General features: G+C 40.4%; 2 protein-coding genes across 2 annotated transcripts; one reads left to right on the forward strand and one right to left on the reverse strand.

Moving 5' to 3' along the window:
* Positions 1–468: 468 nt before the first annotated feature.
* MRPS11 (mitochondrial ribosomal protein S11) lies at positions 469–11,137 on the reverse strand. Its single transcript, XM_053462399.1, has 6 exons — positions 11,017–11,137; positions 9,681–9,779; positions 7,872–7,970; positions 4,264–4,393; positions 1,984–2,049; positions 469–812 (listed from the first exon to the last, which is right to left on the reverse strand). Exons 1-6 carry the CDS (start codon positions 11,079–11,081, stop codon positions 705–707), a joined length of 567 nt encoding a protein of 188 aa, XP_053318374.1. The 5' UTR covers positions 11,082–11,137; the 3' UTR covers positions 469–704.
* Positions 11,138–11,611: 474 nt separating this feature from the next.
* MRPL46 (mitochondrial ribosomal protein L46) lies at positions 11,612–14,910 on the forward strand. The gene is made up of 4 exons (XM_053462398.1): positions 11,612–11,837; positions 12,283–12,478; positions 14,240–14,413; positions 14,613–14,910. Exons 1-4 carry the CDS (start codon positions 11,619–11,621, stop codon positions 14,858–14,860), a joined length of 837 nt encoding a protein of 278 aa, XP_053318373.1. The 5' UTR covers positions 11,612–11,618; the 3' UTR covers positions 14,861–14,910.
* The last annotated feature ends 10,225 nt before the right edge of the window (positions 14,911–25,135 follow it).

The raw sequence follows: 25,135 nt of genomic DNA on the forward strand, positions 1-25,135 counted from the left end.
GCAACCTGGCATCTTCAGGCCGCACACCTCTCTGGCCAATGATGAGTTAATATTCAACGATGTACAAATGGATTTGAATATTCATGACTTCCTAGCATTAATATTTTAATAGTTATTTATAAACAGGACTTCTGCGTATTCTAAAGGCCAAAATGCCATAGATTTAAAAGGAATGCAAATTGGTGAAAATGGTAATTCGAAATGCACTCAAAAAAAGTCCTCTCGCAGCTTTTTGTGCTTTTTCGTATTTTTCTTTCCCCACTCCTTTCCGGGTATAGTTCCAGTGGTCTCTCTGTAGTATGTTGCCAGGGAAAAACCTATTGTTTGTAAAGGTAATTTGCTGCACAGTGATTTATATTACCTGTAATTTTTGAAGAGAATATAATTCTTGTGTAATTTTCAAGGACATTGAAGAAAGAGAGATGTGTTTTGCATGCACTACGCAAAAAAAAAGGTGAGTTCAAAACATTTTCTGACATTTTCATTTTATTAGAGGCATCCTAAAAGCCAAAATGTGTCTTCTCTAAATCTCTCCTTTTTTCCTGCTTATGTTAACCCCTTCATGGAAGTGGCACAACAGCTATACTGAGCCTCTAAAACCGGCAGGAAGATGCGGATTTCAGAGGATTCCATGCAGTATTCTTGCTTCTATGGTCTAAGTGGGCTCTCCATTCCGGCAAAAAAAACCCGCTTTCTTCTGGTCCTCACATTCTGCGTGCTTTGCGTGGTCGGCACCCATTGTGTGGAATGGGCGTGTTGTCCGTAATTGAAATCACTTCTAGTCCTCCCATGGTTAACCCTTTGATGGCAGCCTAAAATATTTTAAGTTGTTCCATCAGTTAAAAGCTCGAGAACATAACAAGAACATATAATGATTTTGAAGACACACTAGTTCTCAGACTACATGCCTCGTAGTGTTAGATTACCAGGATTATGGTAATTGCTATATAACCTTAACCAGAGAATTACAAATTATATAACCCCTAGTTTTATCTGACCCGTCCGTCCCCTTTTCAAATATTATTCCACCCATATTGCTCATTGCGTTATCTTACACTGTTTGTATAATATGTATCACATAAAATATCTATACACCCCATATATTATATATGTAATAAGAAAATCTGAGAATTTTAAATATATTTTTATTCTTGCTGTGGGAGTTAGACTGTCCCAGTTTGGTTCTACATACCCTAAACGCATGCAGAAGGAACAGAGTCGATTTTAGGTTTAATATGAGTAAAGAAATAGTCGAAGTACTTGCACAAAAATGGCTAAACAGAAAGGCATTAACAAAATATGTACAATGTGGTTCCAAAATAAAGAAAGGATAAAAGAAATTCCCTCTGAGAGCCACACCTTCCGGGAAAAGCATTTCTTTGTCTGCCCGTTTGGTGTTACGAGGGAGAAAAGAGCAAACCCCAGGTACTGTACAAGTCCACACAATAATTTAGGTTTCACCAAACCTGGTCTCATAATACCCAGTATGGCACTGTTATGAGTTATGGGTGCGTCAGATCCCTATGTTATTATGAATGCATAATTGCCCAGTATATTTTTGGGGGAAATCACACATTCCAGTTTCTCAGTAAACATCGTAGGAAGTGCAAGCTTATATGGACAGCATGTCGGGTAACCTACGAAGGGATCCTGCTTGGATACTTTTTTCGTCAGTGGGTTTTAACAACGGCTACTCTTTGTGGAAGGTGCATTTTCATGATACAGATAGACAGACACCATTGCCTATAAAGGGAATACAAAAGGCAGCTGAACACAGCAGTGAGAGGGCATGCGCAGGGCAGGTGTGTACGGGCCAGGTCCGAACACCATGGGGCACCTTTTTAGTGACACTAAGTGAAATGCTGCCTGGGCTGTGGACAGACATTTCACGTCAATATGGGTGAACCCTGGACTTATTATAATGTACAATAATGTAAACATCTTAATAGTGTAAATAAATTAAAAGTCTTGATGACCACTTACCATTCTGCCAGGTCCCAGGCCTTTTACAACAACACGTACATGGGTTACCCCTTTACTCATAGCTTTCTGTAAAGAACACGTATATATTATTGGCAATGAAACAAGGTATCACGTAACGGATTAAGTTTTAGTCTGTATCGTTCCTTTGGTGCTGATCTAAACTACAATATTTGCTCACTTGTAATTATCACTAGTCGTTTTATAAAGAAGACAGGAAAGATAGATTATGGGGAGGATGAATGAGCGCAAAAGCATGAAAGAAAAATAAAAAAATAAAGAACTGACAAAATGTGATTGACATATTGTGGGGATGTATTGAGGAAACACCCATCCTATTCTATCAAGCAATAAACAATTACTGAGTGGCAAGCAGAGAGAAAATTGCAAGGGGAAAATCATGGTTTACGAATTAAACCGCAGGGGTATCAGCTTGAATAAACGGAACAGTCAGATACTAATCCATAAGCAGAAAATGCTTTTCAACAGAAATCCTACTGACCAACAAGTTGTACGATGCATTCTTTTAAAATAACTTCCAGTTCTTTAACAGGTGCCGTCTTCCTCAACCCTCCCCTCGCCCAAGGTGTTAAAGTGAAGGTTTAGAATCCTATGTGGCCCTATACATTCAGGGGTTAGACACAGCCCCCTTGACTATTAAATAAACCATATGGAATTGTCCTGTAATGTATGGTGATTTAAGAAATTTTCAGAGGTCATGTCTTCTGCGTTCAAAGACTTGTCCACTTAACCAGACAGACTAGATGTCAGCTCCCGGGGAGATAAAAGACGGCGGCAGGCAGACCTGTCAGCTCGTTCAAATTTCAACAATTTTAAAAAATCAGGAACACACATGGCGCAAAGCAAAAAAAAAAAAAACCTCACCAAGCTATGCCTCGTGCTTTGAAACGGTCGAATCAGGTCAACTGTGACTAATAATTGTACTACATTTTATAGCGAGTAACACTATGTACACATAAATTATATTAGTCCGCATGCATTCACACCATTTAACCAAACCCCTGTACATCTCTGCAAAATAAAATACCGTCCCAACCTTTAGAAGGCCCATTGGCCAGCGAGTACACTATTTGTCTTTCAATGTACGTACTGCAAATTATATATTCTAGGTGTATTGTTTATTACACTTTGCCTTAACATTAATCTTACTTCAGCTATGACAAACGTTTAGACGAGAGGGGTTACAGACTATTCTGCAAGGGATGTTAGGTGGACCGTCGGTCATCTCCAGAAAGAAGGGAACTCAACAGCAGGAGTACCAGATACACAAGTACTGCGTTAAGATTTAAGAGTTAATTTATTTCTTTACTGCTTGGCTTGTACAGAAGTCTCCTCATCCTATGGGTTGCTTTTTACTTTTTAAACGGCCCAAAGAAATTCTGCTTAGAGAGTCTTACTAGCTACATCCAGACCTGCTGCGGTCCTACCACAGCAAGGAAGTTTAAGCAATGGTAATTATTTAACTCGTATACAATTTTTACCTGCCTCTTTAGTGAAGTCCTGTCTGAGTTCTACATACCACAAATAATGGAGGAATACTATATGTTGGCAATGTGTATGGGTGATTTTTCGCACGCAAGAAAACCAGCGAATGGGCTTGTCTGCTGCTTAAAGATAGAAACAAAATTTACATCTATCCTAAAATAAAATGTACAATTTTGAAAAATCGTGTGCCAATTTTACTTTGTTTATTTATGTGACATGCACCTCGTCGGTGCGGTTTATTTAAATAGTGCTGCCAATGTAGGCAATGTTTTGGGAGGTGGAATCATCAGAAACAGCAGATAATCATTTCAGTAACAAGGAACAACACAGAGGTCACGTTGGCCTTTTATGTAACAGTGCACAGAAAACTCTTCTAGGCTTATCATTTCGCAGGCTTGTCCTAATTAGTTTTATTTTGTGAAGTGAAACATAGCGACCTGCCTGTGTGCTGCTAGTCACGCTGGGAAATCTCAGCTGGAAAAACAAAAAAAACCCACAATATTCAGGGCACAGTTCTAATACAAACCGTGATAACATTTCAGGCTGCGAGATCTTCATTAGGTTGGATGTGTGCTGCCGCCTACTGGACATGGCACGTAATAGCACTTCATTATGGATGGCATTAAGGACGTGCTCCAATACATATAGAACAATTTCCAATTTCCAATGCATAAGAGTACAAGTACAAATATTATTTTTGCACCAAGCCTTATTGTAATGCATTTTTTTGTATTCAATAACATATGTGTAAAGGAAACCGTTAAAAACAATACTTACGGCTGCTGCCGAGATGCCCGCTGTCTGAGCTGCCACGGCACTACTTTTCTTTGTATTTCTGAACCCTTCTGTGCCACAGGATGTACGTACCAGGGACTGGTTCTCAAAACTAGTTACCTGAACGTGTGTGCTGAAATAAAATGGATACAGACAGCCATGTTATATGGGAACCTGCTGCTTTGCTATGCAAACCGATCTAAATTTACTAACAACCTCCTCATAGCTGAAATAAAAGGCCACTTCACATTACTTATACTCCTGGACCTCTCTGCAGCCTTTGACACAGTTGGCCATCTACAACCCCATCATTCCCACGGCATCCGTGAAACAGGTCTTTCCTGACTCAAATCCTACTTCTTTGACCGTACATTTAGTGTCTCCTTCGCTGGAACTTGTTCCTCCGCACTTCCGCTATCTGTTGGTGTTCCTCATGGCTCAGTTTTTGGGTTTCTACGCCTCTTCACTTGGACAACACATATCTTCCTTTGGTTTCCAATATCACCCATATACAGATATATCTCTTCTCCAAGACTTTAACCCCCTCTTCTAACTCACCTTGTCATCTTTCTGGAATTGCATTATGGATGGCGTCACATTACCTGAAGTCTGAGCCAAGTTCACTGCCTTTGTGTCACATTTGCCTCTCCTCTCTCAATCTCTCACATCCAGCCCCTCACCTAAATAAAAGCCTCCAAATCTGGCCATTCTTCACACAAAAAACAACCAAAATATGAATCCACTCCCTTGTGACATCCCGTCTGGATTATTGCGGCTCTCTACTAACTGGTCTTGCCCTCTCCCGCCTTTCACCACTCTAATCCTTCTCTGTCACCGTTCCTCGCCTGCCGCTCCTCTTTGCCAATCGATCCACTGGCTCCCAATATCCTCTGGAATAAAATTAAAGCTTCTGACCCTGACCTACAGAGCCCCGTAGATCTCTACCCGCCTAATACACCCTTAACCACCTTCTTCGTTCCTCCCATGTCTTGCGTCTCTCTTCTACCTCCTCAATCCTCTTTATTCAGGATTTCACCCGTTCTGTACCCCTTCTCTGGAGTTCCCTCCGTTGTGCAAAAGCTCTATGAAAATCCACTTTTTTCAACCTTCCCCCCCCCAACACTCTCATCCAGCATCCTAATCAAGCCATCTGAATGACCAACAACCTCTACAGACTCGACCAATTCCTCCCGATCCAAGCAGTCCTCTCCTATTGTTTCACTTCCCCTTCAGCCACAGACTAGATTGTAAGCTCACAAGAGCAGGGCCCTCTTCTCCTTTTGTACACGTTTGTTATTGTTTGTGATTTAAAAATATTCTACTTCTGTTGTAACAGCGCTACGGTATCTGTTGGTGTTATATAAAAATGTAATGCAATCTAATCTATACAACTTCAGCAGTTCAGGCAGCCACCCACCCAGCTACTAAGGGGTTAATGCTAGCTTTTCTTTCACTACCTAAACTGTCCTTGGATTTCGTCTTGTAATTTATCGCATGGAAACACCATGCTTTGTTACAGGAAAGCGCGGAGGGGGCTTCAGTACTCGCTTTTAAGGCAAAACAATAGGTTGGTGAGCTACTGAAAGCAAACCCCTGGCAATAGTAGAAAGGCACTGAGGTCTTCAAAACAAATCACGCTGTTTGAAAGATCGAGAGGACGTTTCAGAATGTAAATGTAAAAAGTACAAAAATCATGTAAGCCATGGATAGTTCCGAGAATAAAATGTGGATGCACAGTTTAACCTCTTCAATGCCAGGACTGTACAGAATCTCCAAGCCTGTACACGGACATTCTTAGGCACATAGGTCCATTTCACCAGGCGGGGGCACATCATTTTACCCAATTGATCAGCACTAATGAACAGGCAGAATACATAAAAGGTGCTGTTCCATCTACTTTGCTTAATTAAACATCTGTAGAACATCATTCCTAGTAGCGCTGAATGCCAAGATCCTTCTTAAAAATATTAGGGGGGTGGCCAGAGAAACCCCTAAAAAACATTTGTTGTGTTATGCGATTGAACCTTCAGGTGAATTGATAAAATGATACATTTGCTAAGGTTTACTTGAGATGTCACAGGTTGTCTGCCTTCTCTTGGAGAACAAAACTAGAAATCTCTCGTGTGAGGAAGAATCACAGTGACACGAGGACCGGGACCTTCTTCCCCATGTATTTCTTGTACATACAATGTCATGTAGATGTACTCCATTTCGCTTCTTACCAGTCAATGATGATGTTTTGCCAGAACCATTCAACTGCAGAATCAGCACAAAGCCAGACATAGTTTCTCTACAATATAACTAAAAATCCTCAGCCCATCATAACAACTCACGGATCTGCCTTTCTAGATTAAAGAGTGGCCTAAAACAAAGTAATAAACCATATGCATTATCCTATTGAGTCATGTGACCTAGGTAAGAACCATGTACCGTATTGGCTCGAATATAGGCCGCACTTTTTTCCCCCACTTTAAGTCTTTAAAGTGGGGGTGCGGCCTATATTCGGGGGTCTAGCGCCCGACGCCCGGGACATGCAGTCCCGGGCGCCGGGCAGGCAGCGGGGTTAGGATACAGATCCCCCGCAGTGGTGCAGGGGGATGCCGGCACAGGAGGTTGTCTAAGCGCATCGTGTGGACCGTCCGCACGATGCGTTTTACCTCTGCCCCCCCCGGACTTACCGGAGCAGACTCCCGGGTGTCTTGCGGGGATGGCGGGGGTCATATACGCAATACGCGTATACAACTTCCGGTGCCGGCACATCCATATCTCGGGGAGGGAGGACAGTGGCAGCATATCTCGGGGGGGGGGGGGGCAGAGTGGCAGCATGTTTTTTGGTGCTTTTTTAAAGAAAAAAACTTTTTCTTTAAAAAGCACCAAACTTTTAGGGTGCGGCCTATATACGGGGGCGGCCTATATCCGAGCCAATACGGTATTTGGCACGTGGTTTCTCCAAGCCTGTTGCATAGTCTTCAGTTGAAAAACTATAAAATATCAGAATACACCCACGTATTCCAGTGTTTCATGCAGAACTCTTTCCTGTCTTGTAGAATACAACACACAAGTCTTAATACCCCACGATGACAACTTCACAAGAAAAAAACAAAAAAAAACAAAAAAAAAACAAAAAAACTTACTTCCATGAAAAAACATGTTTTCATGGCAGCAGGATGCCTTAGGTATCAATATGCATACAGTCATATAATAATAATAATAAAAAACGCACGCAAACATTTTTGCAGGTAAAAGCTAAATAACGACTTTTTTGGGACTGGATAGGTGAGCGACAGTAGTTTTGCAGGAAGAGTTGGCAGGAGAAATGTTTCTACCTCTTCACATCATTAGAAGGAACAACGCTAGCCAGATTCTCCAGAAAAAGAGGCCTGAGTTGGCCCCGCATAACTCATAACTGAATGGGCGAAGCAATCTCACTGATTAAACTACCCATAATACAGGGCCAGCCATGCTCTTCCTGCACCAGAAACCCACTGGGGTCAGACCTTCATAATGTATAGTGCAGTTAAAACCACAACTCTCCCTTTAGTGAATAAGCCCAAGAGATTTCTGCCTATTGCAGCGCTGACCGTAAAATACCATAAAGGCGAGGCACTTACTTGTTATAAGTAGCTTTCACGTGAACAATTGGCAATTCTTCAAACTTTTTCCCTCCCCACCGTAAGGTGCCACTCTGTCCAGGGAGTGGTGGAATTGGGCTGGAAATGATTTAAAATCAGTTAAATATTTTTACAGGTTTCATAAATCGGGTGCACTACAAGTTAAACATATAAAGCTGGGATTAAGGAGGCAAAACACGAAGAAAATTCTTAATGAAAAGTAAAAAAAAAAAAGGGGGTGATTAGAGGAGAAAATGAAAATAGGGAATAATCAGAGTTAAGACAAGTGAGTTATTTAATTAAGGTCTAGGAAAGAGAACCCAGTTTGAAAGCAGATGGAGATATAAATGTAAAACTAGTTGAGTTCTAGTTGAGTAGCTAGTCTGCTTCAAAGGAAAAACAGATAAATCCATGGGACCCAATGGGACACATCCAGTTTTTAAAAAGAGCTCCGGAGTGTTTTGGCAGACTTATTTAACCTATCAATATTGACAGAAGTAGGCAAAGAAGATAAGAAGTTGGCAACTGTAGTGCTACTTCATAAAAAGGTAGCAGGGAAGACTCTACCAACTACAGACCACTAAGTCAAATAATGGGACATCTTGTCAAATAAATTTAATATATAATTTGACTGGGTGACTAAGATAATAGACCAGATAGAAGCAGTAGATAATATAAGATATTTAACAAATTGCAGATTATGGATGTTATAATAGTGATGGTTGAGTGACAGGAGACAGGAGGTTGTAGGTAATGGTGTGGCTGCTCCGTCCCTAACAATAACATTTTCACACATTGTGTAACACACACCAACTCGCTCTAGATTGTAAGCTCATTTGAGCAGGGCCCTCCTCAACCGTTGTCCTGTCTACCTTTGTACAGCACTGCGGTATCTGATGGTGTTATCCAAAGCAATAAATAATAACATCACTGGGAGCTATTGTCAGTGACAACAGAAGAGAGGGACTTGGGAGTAATTATTTCTAAAGATTTAAAAAGGTAAGCAGGCAATGCTGCTCAAGCCATATGTAGCAGGGCGGTGGTTCTCTGGTGGGATATTGACATCCTCGAGAAAGTTCAGAGGAAGCATAGTAAAGTAACAGTGAATGGTTTGCAAGCTTTAAAAAAGGAGAGATGTGATAGAAACAAACAAAGTGTATGGTGTTGGATAGTGTGTGTGTGTATAAGAGTATGCATGTTACAGTATGACATTACCATGAGTGCGTATGTCAACATATAGCGTGTATATTACTGTATGGCGTTAACATGTGTATAAATGAGACTAGAATGCTAGCGTTGGATTAATTGCTTTATATAGTGCCATTATATTCCATGGCGTTGTACAAAGGGTAAACAGGACATAATAAGTAGTATATAACAATTTGACAGAAACAGGTGAGGAATGGTCCTGCTCAAACCAGCTTACAATCTAGAGGTGTTAGTGTTTGTGAGCATAAGATTGTGTCTGTTACTGTATGGTGTTAGAGTGTGTAGGTGTAGGTTAGTGTATGGCAAGGTTCGACAAACCCCGGGTGCAAGGTCCCCAGAGCGACTATCAATCACTTCCTGGCGCCCAGGAAGCTGCCCCCCCACTTGGCTACAGGCGGTGGTGAGGCAGGTGCCACGGGAGCCCGCCTGTGTTATGCGGTGATAGAGAGGCAGCAGTAGGGAGGAGAGAGCAGTGTATGTATGTGTCTGTGTACTCGCTATAAGATGATTACATGTTTAGAAGCACTAATATAGCCTGCTGCATGGCATAAGAGTTTAAATAAGTCCGGGTACATGCCCAATAAATAATATTTAGTGTACCTGAAGTCTTTAGAACTCTGATTTCCTACTGTTTCTGTAGATTGTTGGTATCTTTGAATACCAGTGTGTAGTGCCCGACACCATGACAGGTTTAACGCTCTAAAAAGAAATAAACAAGTTAAAAACAAAAAAACAATGATTATGATGCATTGATTTGCATTGTATTTATTTTAAGATCATAGAAGAAAGCTTAAACTATTATAAAACACCAATTTATTGTGTATCTTTAACAAAGAACTAAAGTTTCATTAACAACCAGAGTACCGTAATAAAATGACTAGCATGGTTGTACGAATAATATACAACCATTTTGTGACAGTTACACATCATAGAAGCCCCCAGTGGAAGTGCCAGCAGCAGCGGAGGTTGCCAGAGAGGAGGATCCGGGTCCCCTGCAGCACTGCGGGGGATCTGGATCTTATTCATGTAGTCAGAGCTCTATATGAGGTCGGATTATTAGACGACCTCAAATATAAGACAAAGGGTTTTTTTCATTGCATTTGCTCGTCTTATATTCTTATATAATAACCTTGTCTTATATTCGAGCAAATACGGTAAAATAAGTACAAAAAGCCCACGTTATTGGTGGTTCTTTTAGAGGGACACAGCAGCCATCATATGCACCTTAATATGTACGATAGCTGAGAGGTTCCTTTAAATGTATGTGTCGCCCCCACTTAAGGGAGATTTACTTTACTGAGGGAAGATAAACGAGAAGCTGTAGGGGTTAATAAAGTTGGGTTATCCTATATGGCTATCCAAAACTTATGATAAGACCAAGGGCTGCTCCAAGTTTACATCAAGTAAAGCAGGGCCAGTTAGATGTGAACGGTTCCTACCCGCCATCAAGCTCTATGTTTCTATTAACTAAATTAAGAGTTATGTTTTCAACTCATGGGGGTCTATTCAATAAAAGGAGAGTCGTGGATCACTAATCATTATGAAGGGCCAACACTGGTAAGCTTCTCCAGAAGAAGGGCTGAGTTGGCCCTGTATAATGAATAACTTAATGTATGAGAAGAAATGTTGGCTCTTCCTGCAGCAGAAGCTCCCTGGGGATGGGCCCTAATAACGTATAGTGAAGTTCTCCTGTGAGCTTTCCCTTTAGTGAATAAAGCTGTCACATCTGGTCGTGCTGCCGATCTCACCGACTTCCACATCCACAAGAATAATCAGATCTCTCTGGCGTGTTTCGCTTCTCGAGCCCGGACTCGTCTCACAATCTGTCCCTCCAGTCTCTAAGTGCCCGCGCGGACCCCTCACCCCAACCAGCCCCTCACTGCCAGTCTGCCTGAGTCCGGGCACCTACTAACGCTCACACTTCTCCCGCCCTTACCCTGCAGTCTCTGTGGCCCCCAGGGGCCGCAGGCAACCCCACAACCTCCTGAGTAAAGGATTCATGCCTCCCGGTAAAAGGCACAGCGACAAGCTCCAGCAGCAAGGTCAGGGAGATGAATCCAAGTCTGCTGCCGGAGAGGGGGGGGGGCAAAAATAATAAAGTGAATAGCTTTGAACGTAGCAATTAAATAACATCGGGCACGAATGTCAGTTCAAAAATAAATGTTAGTCATCGGCTGCACGTGTATATTTCCCGTTCAGCAGCTTTAAAATACAACTTATACAATATACAAATTATTGCATTACCCCCACTAATTGATATGAACTATTCCTGGTCAGATTGTTTTGACATAGTAATAAATAATAGGGGAGCTCAGACGGATCGCAATTAAAAAATCTGAGTAGTGATTAATTTGTAATACTGTATGGTGTAAATGTAGTATACATTACAATATTCATAACGTTTTAATGCATGAGTAGAGTACATTATTATTGCTGGCTTACTGTCCTTTACGGGATCCAACACACATCACCCTCCATAACAAATGGTACATTCCTCCGACCAGTAGCTGTCAGTGAGTGATGACGTACATCCTCCCTATGATGGCGGCGCCTGCCCGTATCATGCTGTCTGGTTCGGTGTTATGCCGGGTGCTGGCATTGCGAGCTCCGCGCTTCGGCTGCCGGGGTTTTGTGTCTCCTGCCGGTGGTGGAGCATCGCCATGGCGGCTGCACGGTGCGGTGTGCCTGAGGAGACCGGCAGTGGTGTCTCAAAGCAAGAGTCCAATTCAGCAAGAAGTGGCAGAGCTGCTGCAGCAGGTAGTACGACCTCTGTGTGTCCTAATGCAGGGTCTATTCAGTATCCCGAGAACCTGTATAGTTATACTAAAACATTAACTTATCCACCTGTCCTGCTGCAAGGGGTTACTATACAGTGGTGTTGGGCTGAGGAACTGTGGTTTGTATAGCGCCCGCAGATTCCGTAGCGCTGTTACACTAGGGTACAGTGAAAATAAATGAGATGTCATTAAAATACTCTAAACATACAAGTAAAGAAGAAGATAGGGCCCTGCTATTGCTGAATTCGTAGATTATATATATATATATATATATATATATATATATATATAATTATAGTTTCTGTATAGTCAATGAGCGCATATGATGAGCATGCACTTGTTTGTTTCTCTGTGTCGAACTTTACGGATTGTTTATTTGTTTGTGACATTTTGGTTGTGTTTTCTGTGGCTTTCTCTGCCGACAGGTAGAGTTAGAGGGAAGCTTGTACGCGGATCATGAGCTTCGTCTTATGGAAGATCGGGAACGCCTGAGGAGGAAGCAGTCCAATACCTACGATTCTGACGATGAAGAGGAGGATAAAGAAATTGTATTGACTCAAGACCTTGAAGATATGTGGGAACAAAAAAGCAAACAAATCAAAACGGCTCCCCGAGTAACAGGTACCCCAAGCTGATTCTCTTATTCTACTTTTAAGTAAAATGCTCTTTTTTATGATTATACTTGGTTCCTATCTTTCTTATAGGATGAACTTATCCGTTAAAATCAATATATGATATTCTAATATAGACACATCAAAGTGATCTCTAATATTATTGACATCCTGCCAAAATGACAAAGTATTTAATCAAGTAACTGATTGAGATGTGAAATGGGCTTATGTTTCACTACCTGACTTGTTCATAAACACAAGTTTGAAACGTACATATATGAATTGACCCAAATGGTGTGAAAAGAATTGAGCAATGACCTGATGCCTCGTTCTGTTACCGGGTTTTAATATTTGCCGTAAAAGCATCGATAGGCAGATAAGAACCATTCGGCCCATCCAGTCTGTCCAATTTCTTAATACTTAGTCCCTGGCCTTATAGCTAGGATGGCCTTATACTTATCTCATGCATGCTTAAACTCCTTTGCTGTATTAGCCCCAACCACGTCTGCCTGAAGGCTATTCCAATCATCCACTACTCCTCCACTCCTTTGCCCTGCTAATTTAAGGCTGTGTCTTCTTCTTGTGGTAGTTTTCCTTCTTTTAGGTATACTCTCTATCGTGTTATTTCCTTGTTTGTATTTAAATGTTTCTATCATAGAACCCCCCCCCCCGTCATGTCTTTCTTCCAGGCTATATATGTTAATATCCTTTAACCTTTCCTGGTAAGTTTTTACCCTGCAATCCATGAAACAGCTTAGTAGCCCTAAACTGGGCTATGGTCATCTGATGATAAATCATTTAACAGTATTTGGTGTTTGCACCTCAAAGGTCTCTGTAACGTTTTTTTTATGATGCTTATGATATCGTTAAGCTCACTGATGTGTCAAGATAGAGATCTTTTGAGATCTTTATGGAGAGTGAACATCAGTACCTATCTATGGAGACTTGGTGAATTTAATTATAACTTATTCTTCTGCTTTGGGAAGCAAAGCAGTGTGTTCCGCTTTGTACTATAGCAGGGATTTATAATGGATTGCAAATCTGCATGCTGCTACTTATCGTAAGGTGGGCCAGTCAACTTTAAACTGAAAGCATGTCTGACACTTTTCTCCCAAATCATACAGTGTGTGGTTCTACACTAAATGAAACAATATCGATTTACACATTCAAATTTCTAGATTGTAAACTTGCGTGCCGGGCCCTCTTTATCTAATGTATCGGTTTGTTTTAGTCTGTTAATTCTAGCGTTGTTATGCTTTTAATAAATGTGCACTGTACTAAGCACTGCGTGATTTGTTAAAAGACCATAATAAGCAATCCAAATATATGGGAAACAATCCTGATTGGTATACCATATGGCTATTTTAACTTCTGTTCTCAACATCTGCATGATTTTGTCATATCTTTGGCTTATTACGGAGTGGTTCAGGCAGGCTTGGTAAGGGTACGCGAGGAGAAGGGGGAGAACTTCACGACAGGAAACTAATTGTATATAATGCTGATCCTGCCATTCTGAGACAGATCTAAGCTTCTAAACATTAGAACTAGAAACCGTCAAGACACAATTTATGGGTAATTTCAATAAGTGTATTTGGTTATGGAGACAGTTGCTGTTGTTATTTTGTTTTATATTCAGCGCCGTCAAATTCCGTAGCGCTGTACAATGGGCGTTAAAGTCGTTAGTCCTCCACATGCTGTGTATATGGGAAAACTTAAAGCAATTGCTGTGCATTAAACATTAAAATATACCTGTACTTTTCTCTTGTTATAGAGGCAGATAAGAAAAACGACAAGTCTTCGCTAAATCGGAAATTGGATAGCAATCTTGTTCTCTTGGTTAAAGAAAAAATCTCCAATGAAGAAGTCTGGATGTTCCCACAGATGGAGTGGCAGATCGGGGAAACTATGAGGCAAACAGCGGAACGGGCCCTGTCTACTCTATCAGGTAATGCGTTCTCAACTTTGCATTTACTGCAATAGTGATTAGGTTCTTGAGCTTATATTATGAAGTTTAGGGCCAAACTTTGTCTGCAGATAACTTGATGTTTTTAAAGTTACAGGGGGAAAAATATATGGAATATTTCTGAATTGTCATTTTTATCATTTACAAACCGCAATACTTGTGTTTTTTTTTTCCCCCGCAGAGGATCATATTAAGGCTCATTTCCTAGGAAATGCACCCTGCGGATTCTACAAGTATAAATTTCCAAAGTCTATTCGGACGGAAGACACAATGGGAGCTAAAGTATTTTTCTTCAAAGCTTTGCTTAAAAGCGGAGACCTACCTCCAAAAAAGAAAAAGGAATATGTATGGGTCAGCAAGGATGAACTTAAAGACTATTTAAAGCCAGCTTATCTCTCTGAGGCGCAGAGATTTATAATAGAACTATGAAATGTGGATTTCTGTAAATATTCTTATTAAATGTGTTCTAACAAATGGAACATTGTATTGATTTGCTTTGTTTTGACTTCCTCTGTGATCACTGAAACGATCAATCGCACTGACGCTTCTGGGTTTCTAAAAGCCATTATAAAATTTTTCTTTCTGTTTAGTGAAAGTATGATTTTTTTTTTTTTTTGGGGGGGGTTATATGATAAATTACAAAATGTGGTTTGTATTTTTTTTAAGCCAACATACACGTTATTTGACATCCTAGATGGATACTCAAACATAATTTGATCCTTTATATGCAGTAGTAATATGGCCCTTGACCTACAGCTATTGGCACTTATATATACAGCGTGGTGTATCAATATTGAGACTCAAGTTGAAAGAGTTTACTAATTTTGTGCCTTCAGTAGATTGGATTTCTCATATTGTCACTTCAGAGAGAGAAGCTTATATGATTCCAAGATTAGGAAGACCACAGTGTTTGAAATCAGTCAATAGCACTTATGTGAGATATAAAAGGGACAGTTTGCCTTCCAAAATATTATGTTAATACGACGTTTGCACGAAAGATGATACAGCAGTTTCTAGAACGGAATGTGATTTCGTCTTATTTTTTTGGTTGAAGATGAGCATAAACTAGGAGCTGAAGTGATACTGTCAGCTATAAAAACGAATAATGGAGAACTGTTCTATATTAATTGCTGAATATAATCTTTTACTTTTTTTTATTTAAATGTGGAAATAAAGTTCAATACTTTTAAATCACCATACACTGCCAGAAATAATTCTTTAATTATGTTAGTTTTTGCTAAATTCATATTGACACAGAAAGTGTTTATTTACAACATTGTCATGTCGCCCAAAGTGTACTGGTGTCTGTATTGTCCTAGGTACAGAAAAATGCTTCTGGATGGTACACTTTCCACGGCTTTTGGCGTACATTGATTTATGAATTCATTCAGATTGCTTGTTCCCCCTGATGCTTTGTTTTGCCATGTGATCAATTATTTTGGAAGTATTTGGTTTCAGATGAAATAACTTTTACCCTAAGTTTGTATCTGTAGCAAAACCAGCACAGTGAATCAATTTTCCTGTCCTGTTGTTATCCTCCTACTGCAAAGGTTTCCTATTCTAATACGTAGCTTAAGAATAGGAAATAAATCATGAGGGGGGTACAGGTGTGCGGAACTGGAAACTAACTGGAGACTGCTCCCACAAGTATCCATCAGTACAGGAAAAATCGGTGGCCGGAAAGCACTTCTATTGAAATCAGCTTTGAAACGTACCCCTGCAGCATTCACATTAACCGGCGGTAAGTATTAACGTGTATGGAGTTGTGTTCTGCTGAACAAATCTCCTGTGGGTTGTATAGTTTGGGGGCAAGAAAATGGGCAAATGCCCCATTCATTTGCTAGGGGAATGCCATGGAAATTTGAATGACAATTATTGTCATGCGCATATGATGGCTATAGTGTCACTTTAAGAAGTAATTTTCAATGTCAAAAGACTTGACAGTGCATGCTTCTTTGTCACATGATGGTCCCTGAAAAATGCGGAACACAAACATTTACATGATTTCATTATTTCTGTGCAGAGTTTGCAGCATTCAACAGTTCTAGGAATAATGCTTATTATACCACCTTAGTTTGCAGAAACTAGAATGCAGAATATGATGGTGCTATGTTACTGCATACACTCAAACTATTGTAGTTTCTCTGTGTGTGTGGCCCAGTTCCGGGCAGAAATTAGTAGTTATAGAAACATAGAATTTCATGGCAGATACGAATCATTTGTCCCGTTGAGTCTTGTCATTTTTTCTGACGTAAGGACTCGGGCCTTAATGCTCAAATTCATTCATTCTATTAGCATCTACCATTTCTGATGGTTGGCTGTTCTATTTATTTACCACCCTCTAAAGTGAAAATGAGTACCCAGAGATGTATTTTCCTAGATAGATCAGGATATTTTAATGTGCGAATAATTATAAAAAAAAAAAATCAGGGAAATATGACAATTCATTTAAGGGTTAACAGTTAAACTTTACTTTTAAGTTTTTAAACTCTATTTAATACAGTAATAAATCCTCACAACGCACAAGTATATATGTTTATTACAAAAAAAAAAAAAAAAAATTGATTTGGCGAGATTAATTCCTAAGTATGTTACAAAGATCGCATAGTAAGCTGAGGTATAATAGATCGCGGGAACTTGTGTATCTCTACTAGATGGCTCTAGTGTCTGTGGGTCCTCTTGTAAATTATACTTTATAATTGGGTATAGTATTTTGCAAATTGGTTTCCAGTGCCCCTGGCATCCATAACTTTCTTGCCTCTTTTATCTAAACTTGGGCTTGATGCCGTAGTTAATGTGCTAACGTGATGTCTGCTTTGTTGGCTTTAGAGCAGGGGCGTCCAACATGCGGCCCGCGGGCCAAATGCGGCCCGCGAGACCTCGAGGTGCGGCCCGCGTAAGATCGGCAGCCAGGGCAACCGATCTTACGCGAGCCGCACCTCAAGCCCTGCTACTTACTTGTGGGAGGGTCTTCTGGACTGCACACAGAGGAAGCGGAGTTCACGTGACATCCTACTTCCTCTGTGCTTTAGCAGAGAAGGCAGAGGGAGGCCGCGCCCCCTGCTGAAGTGTGTAAGCGGCATCGAGGAGCTGCCTTGCAGGTAAGGAGGTGGGGAGGGTGTTTGAATGAGTGTGTGTGATTGAGGGAATGAATCTGTGAATGAATGATTATATGAATAAATGAGTGTGTGTGTGATAGCATGGATGTGTAAGTGCTGGAACCTAGGCATGATGGGTCTGTGATTGCTGTTAGCAATCACACTCCTATCATGCCAAGTCAGCCAGTACATGCTGAAACCTGGCCAGCTGCCCCCCTTGTGTATTGATGCTGCCAGCAGTATGGGGTCTGCACTTACAGCCACCCTGTACCAGCATGTACTGGCTGACTTGGCATGATAGGAGTGTGATTGCTAACAGCAATCACAGTCCCATAATGCCTAGGTTCCAGTATTTACTGGATGGATGTGTAAGTGCTGGAACCTAGGCATGATGGGACTGTGACTACTGTTAGCAATCACACTCCTATCATGCCAAGTCAGCCAGTACATGCTGAAACCTGGCCAGCTGCCCCCCTTGTGTATTGATGCTGCCAGCAGTATGGGGTCTGCACTTACAGCCACCCTGTACCAGCATGTACTGGCTGACTTGGCATGATAGGAGTGTGATTGCTAACAGCAATCACAGTCCCATAATGCCTAGGTTCCAGTATTTACTGGATGGATGTGTAAGTGCTGGAACCTAGGCATGATGGGACTGTGACTACTGTTAGCAATCACACTCATATCATGCCAAGTCAGCCAGTACATGCTGAAACCTAGGTAGCTGCCCCCCTTGTGTAGTGATGCTGCCAGCAGTATGGGGTCTGCACATCACTTACAGCCACCCTGTACCAGCATGTACTGGCTGACTTGGCATGATAGGAGTGTGATTGCTAACAGTAGTCACAGTCCCATCATGCCTAGGTTCCAGCACTTACCGGTTGCCAAGTCATATTGCTAATTTTGTCCAATTGTGTGTTACCTACTTTTATTAAAAATTTGAGTTTTTATTATTATTTTTAAAGGTGGGGGTCATTTTCGGTTTTGGCTAAGTGAACCCTGAATGTTTTGGTCCAGAATTTTCATTTTAGTTCATCCCTAGAATAAATCTAGGGAATCCTGAATTTGTAGTCGCAAAACTTTCTAGGCCCAGAAATCAGTGAGAGGAAGAGTAAAGGTTTTGTGTCATTTACTTTATTTTAATCTGCATATTTTATTAAAAACCATATTTTTTGTCAGTGAAAAATGAGTGCGGCCCGCGCACGTATACAATTCTGATGAAGTGGCCCACTGCAGAAAAAACTTGGACACCCCTGCTTTAGAGTAATAGCATTGTTTTAGACAATGCAGCTCTATTGCTTTGGATATCTGCAAGTTTAGCTAATTTAATTTGCAGCATTATGACTATGAAACTTTAGCCTTGTTTTGAGTTTTAGTGCAGTTAACAGGATGCATATCCTAAATATAGTTAAAGTATTTGAGGAGTTAAGAATAAAATATTCTTTGAAGTGGGAAGCAATACATTTTTTTTATTTAAACACCGCAAACCTTTGCCTCTGAAAGAAGCTACTTGCGAAATTGAGAGCGTGAGAGAAGCATAACCTGACCATGTAATTGTACCAATTCAACATTTAGCTACAGTAAGTAACTACTCTTTCTTTACAAAATTGTCTATACAGGAATAAGAATAGCATGTTTTTTATTTTTCACATAAATGTTGTAGCCTCCAGATATCGTATAGTTGATATTTGTGATGTAGGACTGATATCTTGTGCCTTTGCTGCTGAAGATATATATATATATATATATATATGTTAGTATCATCCTTCAGAGGAGAATTATCTACGTCCTGGGTCCAGGGTAGAATTTAAATCTCAATCCAGGATTGTATGGCCATCCCCCAAAAATCATTAAAAAGTGCCCTGTGTTGGAAGTATAAAAAAGCACCAAAGTATATCTTGCATTATTTCTGATACATTTTAATACCAGATATCTTCCCTGTTGCATTGTTTTTTTGCTATCCACATATGTGAGATATATACATATGTAAATGCCAATTGCTGACAGATTACAATAGAGAAGTCTGCTTTGTCTCAGCAGCTATAACATGGAAGGTAATGTGATTATACTTTGCAATGGAAGGCGCCTCCTGCTTTGCAAAGTTGGTTTCTTGTATTATGTATTATAATATTATATGCACTTCATATTCAACTTCAAGGCATCTTCCAAAATCAAATGCCTTTTATGGGATGAACTTAGTCCTTTAGCATTAATAGAGAGAAAGTTTAAATTGGCAATTTACCAAGGGTAAAACATTAATCGAGGGGAACATAAGACACACTCAGTGGTCTAGGTGGGATGCAGCAGGTGTGGACCACACCGAGAGACACCCTGGACCTTCCTTAGGGGTATGCAACCTTTGCAACTAGACTGGATTGCCTGCTGCTGGAGGAGCAGGGCTAGTTGGGGAGATCATGGATCTAACAATAAAGGGAGTGGAAGGTCTAATCATACAGACCTCTGTTCACTGCTCCCTTCAATGCATGTCGGCTATTGTTCCTTAGCACCAGTATGTGATGTCATATCCTGACGCTTAGCACTGAAGCCGTGCGCACCACGATGGAACACTAAGACAGAGGTCTGTATATGAACAGACCTCAATCCAACACCATGGGGCTTTAGAAAGGTAAGAGATGGGGAGAAAGATGGGAGACAGTATAGAATAGATAGTAACCTAATGGAGAGATAAAGAAAAATATATAAGGGAGAGATAATAAGAGGAAGAGATAATAGGGCAAAATAAAAAGAGGAGAGATGGGCAGAAAGGGTAGTGATAGTGAGAAGCGGCAGATAAGAATAAGTGAAGGTGGGGAGAGATAACAAAAAAGGGAAAAAAAATGAGAAGGAGGCAAAATGACAAAGAGGAGAGATAATGAGAAAGAAGAGATAGAGAGGAATGGGAGAGATGAGATAAAGAGAAAGTGAGATGAGAAGAGATAATGTGGAAGCAATCATGAGAAAAGGGGGATATAATGATAAAGGGAAGACATAGGAAGAAAAGAGAGATAAAGAGGGGAGATTAAATTAAGGGGGAGGTAAAAGAGAAAGAGAGTATGTAGGGAGAAGAGGTAAAGAGAAAGGGGAGAGAAATAAAAATAGGAGGAGAGATAAAGAGAAATGGGAGCAATAACATAAAGAAATAGGAGACGTAATGAGTATGGGGGATCACAAAATGGGGAGAGAAACCGTGACAAGTAGAGAGAAAATGGAGGAAGAAAGCGGAGGAGAGGAGATAAGGAAAAAGGGTGAGGTAAAGAGAACAAGAAGGATAGATAAAGAGAATAGAGATAAAAAAAAGAAATGGAAGAGCTAGAAAAGAGATAAACAGGAAGATAGGTAATAAGAAGGTGAGAGGTAAAGAGAAAGGATATGTGATATGAAGAAAAGGCAGAGATAAAAGAAAGGGGAAAGATAAAGAGGGGTAATGAGAAAGGTGAGAGATGCGCAGAAACGGCAGAGATAATGAGATAGGGAAGATAGAGATAGAGAAATCATGAGAGATAGTGTGTGTTTGTGTTTTAGGTCATACTGTCTAAGGGCAAGCAGGTTTGTGTATGCAACATGGGTGCTGAGTCAAGTCCTATGTGTGCAATCTGGGTGCTAAGTAAATCCCGTGGATCCAAACTGGGTAAAGTCCTATGTGTGCAATCTTGGTGCTGGGTAAATCCTGTGAATCCAAACAGGGTGCTGGTGCACGTTCTACGTGTGCAGTCTGGGTGCTGGGAAGGTTCTAGGTGTGCAATCTGGGTGCCAGGGGTGGCCTTTGAGGTGTGCTACCTATGTCTGCAATTTAGGGTTTCCATGCATTATTTGCATGCATTTATACCTGCAATGCTGAGTTTGTGTGTTATTCAGTTGCTCTATGCAATATCGCGGACATAACCTGGCGTGAACTTCCACCAATGTGGCAGTGCGTGCAGTGTCAACCTCTCCCCGATCTTTCAGTTGGGAAGGAGGATGTCACCAAAAGGGCGTCATGTGAACTGAGAGCAATATGGGGGTTAGTCCGGTGACGTCCTCTCCAACATTTTTGTGTAAATTCCTGTCGGGTTATGTGCAAGAAGATGCGTAAGAGAGTGAGTGGGAATTTTGTTCCTGAATGAAAAATGCGAAAATTTGTTGCCCAGTGCCCACATTCTCTCTCTCTAACTCGCCGAAAGCGCTGCGATTTTGCCCTAAGGTGAACTTCTGCCAAAATTGCAACACTTTTACTGACGTCCTCTCCTATGATCCTCCAGTTTGGAGTGACGTTGTAGCAAGATATAGCAGAAAGTGAAGAGGGTCGAGGAAAATTTGCTTCCTCCATGACCATGTTATTTCATTTATATTAAGTTTCGAAAAGTACATTAAGTTTTTTAAGGCATACATCTCTCAATGTTTTACAATGTGTTTTTTTTAAAGCAATGTATGTTTAAGATATATTGTTTAGGCCTAAGTCTATTTAACAGAACAACATGATTTGTGTCATAACTGACAGTACTAGATCTGCGGTGTTGAGCTTTTCACTATTACTCATCTGTTATAGTTGATTATTACAGAGTAGGCTTCTTTCAGCGAGATGCATGTGCCATAACCCCATGGTTCTAAATTACAATTGAAACAAAACAATAAGGAAAAATAATTTAAACTGCAGATTTTTTTTTTTTTAAAGTGATCTTTAACATGTGTATGAAATTTTCTTATATCCTGGAGGAAACTATTTAATACAACAGGTATCCACCAATAAATTTATTGCTTCTGATTTAATATATTTTCCCAAGTTAAAGTGCATAATTAGTGCTAAAAGTGCAGCTGGAAGGAGAGTGGATACATTACCATAATTTATTTGTACTTTTGGTACACAGACAGTAAATGGAGACTCCTTATGCCATCAGACACTCCTTACATCCTCCGGCATAATCCTTCTGTTGAAAGACAAAATAGATATTTTTAAAGAGCAATCTTTTGGTATTTGCAACTGGTACATGTAGTTCCAGAGTAAAGTTATTCACCTCTCCGAGTCATTTGTGTCTACAAAGCTGAAAATCCCCAGCAGGAAAATTGCATTAATGTTAATGCAGAACATCTGGCTCACTGTACAATTTCATAGATGGGTGCATTAAATCTGTGGGTATTTATCAAAATCAGAGTCTAGCACAGAATGAGTTTCTACATAAATTTGACAGCCCTTAATGTGTGCATGCAATGTAATGTGTTTGCCAAGAAATCACTTGTCTTTCATCCATCCGACACGTTCCTTCGTTGCCACGCACCTGCAACTACTAAACATTGACCTCTTTACAGAATAAGGGATTTAAATCAATGTGATCACTTCAAATACCTGGTTATGACATTTAAAAAGTGGCTTATCACCAAAAGTTATCAAAAATCTATAGGCTAGATAAATGGACTCCATAGAATATAACAGGATTTTGAAAGAATCTCGGAGTATTTTATTACTGGTCCGTGACTTGGGAGACTTTTTTAGGGTATGCTTTTTATCAATAAAATTCGTTGAAGCTACAACTAGAAACAGTACAAAATTGTCAAATAAAACATACAAAACAGGATAACATAATGGGAAATGTTTACCAATTTTTTTAAATCACATAATTAAAAAATAATATTTTCTAGAAGGCTAATGTCAAATTAATTACTTCTTTAACGCTGGGCAAAAGTGACAGCTGCCCCCTTGAGTAGTGGTCAGCAAGGTATCTGTACAAGGGCACCTGTGTCCCCAAAAAGAATTCCGGTGTCCGCCACACAGAGCACCGGACAAATAAAAACTGCCTTCCTTGTCTTGGCAAGCGGATCTGGTTCTGTGACATGGTCTATTTTAAAGCAGTCTTCTACCTACACTGTGTGCTGGAAAGTCATGTAACTTCTGGGCCCGCAATGCAATGAAGCCAACTGCTAGGCCGCAAATAGCGTGTGGGAGGACCGTGGAGGCAGTAAGTAGTGTTTTTTTCTGGGGAGCGGGTGGGGGTAGTTAAAAGAAATTAAGATTGAAGCAGAATAGGAGAAAAGAAAGGAAAAGGGCAGACAAGAGAGAAAAAAATAGAGAGGAACTTGAAAAACACAGAAAAAGTCATTAAAAGAGGTGCAAAGGAGAGATATTACAAAATAATTTATTTTGCTATGCCTCTTTTTTACACCACTTTTAATCACTTTTCTTTCTTCTCATCACTTTTTGTATCCTCTTTTTTCTCCCTGCCTACCTCTTGCAGTCACTTTTCAGAAGGAGCGAAGTAAATGTGACCCCCTACATTGAGCGCCCCCAGCCACATATAGAGCACCTTCCAGCCACATATACAGTGTGAGGTGGGGCCCAAGCAAATTCTTTCCCAGGGTCCAATCAATATTAAAGACGATCCTGATCACTTGACACACAAAACAAGTGGTTGGTTTATTTATTGTATTGCGTTGTATCATTCTCATTCTGGGTGTTCTTATATTCTTCTTATTAAACACTAGTTTCTTTTCCTACAGTACCACGGTGGTTTCTTTTTCTTTTAGCCTTACTGACAAGTTTAAAGCAATGTTCTGCTGCCTTCAGTGAAACATCTTTTAAATAACGCCATTCCTACCAGCCTCCATCTCAAGATGTCCAGACCACCAGAGACTTACCTAAACATGTTGACGTTTTAGGAAGAAAACCCTAGATTTAGTGCGGTGCCACTGAAATCGCAATGATTGACAATAAATGGAGTCTAAACACCCCGATGGTGACATCTGAAATCCAGTATCTACTTGAAAATGCTAACTTAACCTTAATTAATAAATATTCCGCTAGATGTCTTCTCAAAATTGGAAAGTATTGACAGAAAATACTGTTTAGATAAAACCTATTGTCATCATATTATGCTACTAATATGACCACCTTCATTACGAATTCACTATGGATTGACATTGAAATACTTTTTCCACATGCATGTATTTTTTATAGACATGTGAAAATGGTCCACAAATGATTAGGACATCTTTTTAACCTCCGTTCTTCATTCTCATCTCCACAGACATAACTTGACGTGAACTTCTGCCAGAATGGTGGCGCTTTCGATGAAGTCCTCTACTCTGCTCCTCCAATTGGGTGAGAGGACATCACTGAAAGCACTGAGATTTGGGCAGAAGTTCACCTTAAGGCTTTTGGTTTCATTGTCTCCCCTGATTGGAGGGTCGACATAACCTGGAATGAACTTCCGCCAAAATGGGAGCGCTCCTGATGATGTCCTCTCTCTATATACTCCACTGAGAGGGAGAGGACATCACTGAAAGTGCCATCATTCTGTGATAAGGTGAACTACCACCAAAATCACAGGGCTTTGGGTGACGTCCTCTCCCTCGATTGGAGGTTATGTCCGCGTAGATGCAGACGAAGATAGAAGGTAGAAGATGAAGAACAAGAAGATGCGTAAGCGGAAGTGATCGTCAGAGAAGGTAGGGCAACATTTAGAAAGTGTGCGAGAGAGAGTGAACGAGAATAAGAGAGTGAGAGATTGTGGCTACGAATTGCTGAATTTGCTGTAAATTCGTACTAATCTAAATACACAAGTCTTGTTTTATTATAGTAATATGAAAAATCATGAGCTACTGTATGTATGAAAAGGGCTTCCAGTGCACAGTCCTT

This window comes from Spea bombifrons, chromosome 4 (assembly GCF_027358695.1).
Source record: "Spea bombifrons isolate aSpeBom1 chromosome 4, aSpeBom1.2.pri, whole genome shotgun sequence".
Lineage (NCBI taxonomy): Eukaryota > Metazoa > Chordata > Amphibia > Anura > Pelobatidae > Spea > Spea bombifrons.

What these genes read in the sequence shown, in the direction of transcription:
- MRPS11 (XM_053462399.1), bottom strand. Translation starts at nt 11,081, where the DNA reads ATGAATCCTTTACTCAGGAGGTTGTGGGGTTGCCTGCGGCCCCTGGGG. An exon ending in GGGGCCACAGAGACTGCAGG is followed by an intron (nt 9,780 to 11,016) that starts GTAAGGGCGGGA and finishes ATTTCTTTTTAG; the next exon opens with AGCGTTAAACCTGTCATGGT. An exon ending in GCCTGGGACCTGGCAGAATG is followed by an intron (nt 813 to 1,983) that starts GTAAGTGGTCAT and finishes AAAATATTTTAG; the next exon opens with GCTGCCATCAAAGGGTTAAC.
- MRPL46 (XM_053462398.1), top strand. Translation starts at nt 11,619, where the DNA reads ATGATGGCGGCGCCTGCCCGTATCATGCTGTCTGGTTCGGTGTTATGC. An exon ending in TGGCAGAGCTGCTGCAGCAG is followed by an intron (nt 11,838 to 12,282) that starts GTAGTACGACCT and finishes CTCTGCCGACAG; the next exon opens with GTAGAGTTAGAGGGAAGCTT. An exon ending in GGCCCTGTCTACTCTATCAG is followed by an intron (nt 14,414 to 14,612) that starts GTAATGCGTTCT and finishes TTTCCCCCGCAG; the next exon opens with AGGATCATATTAAGGCTCAT.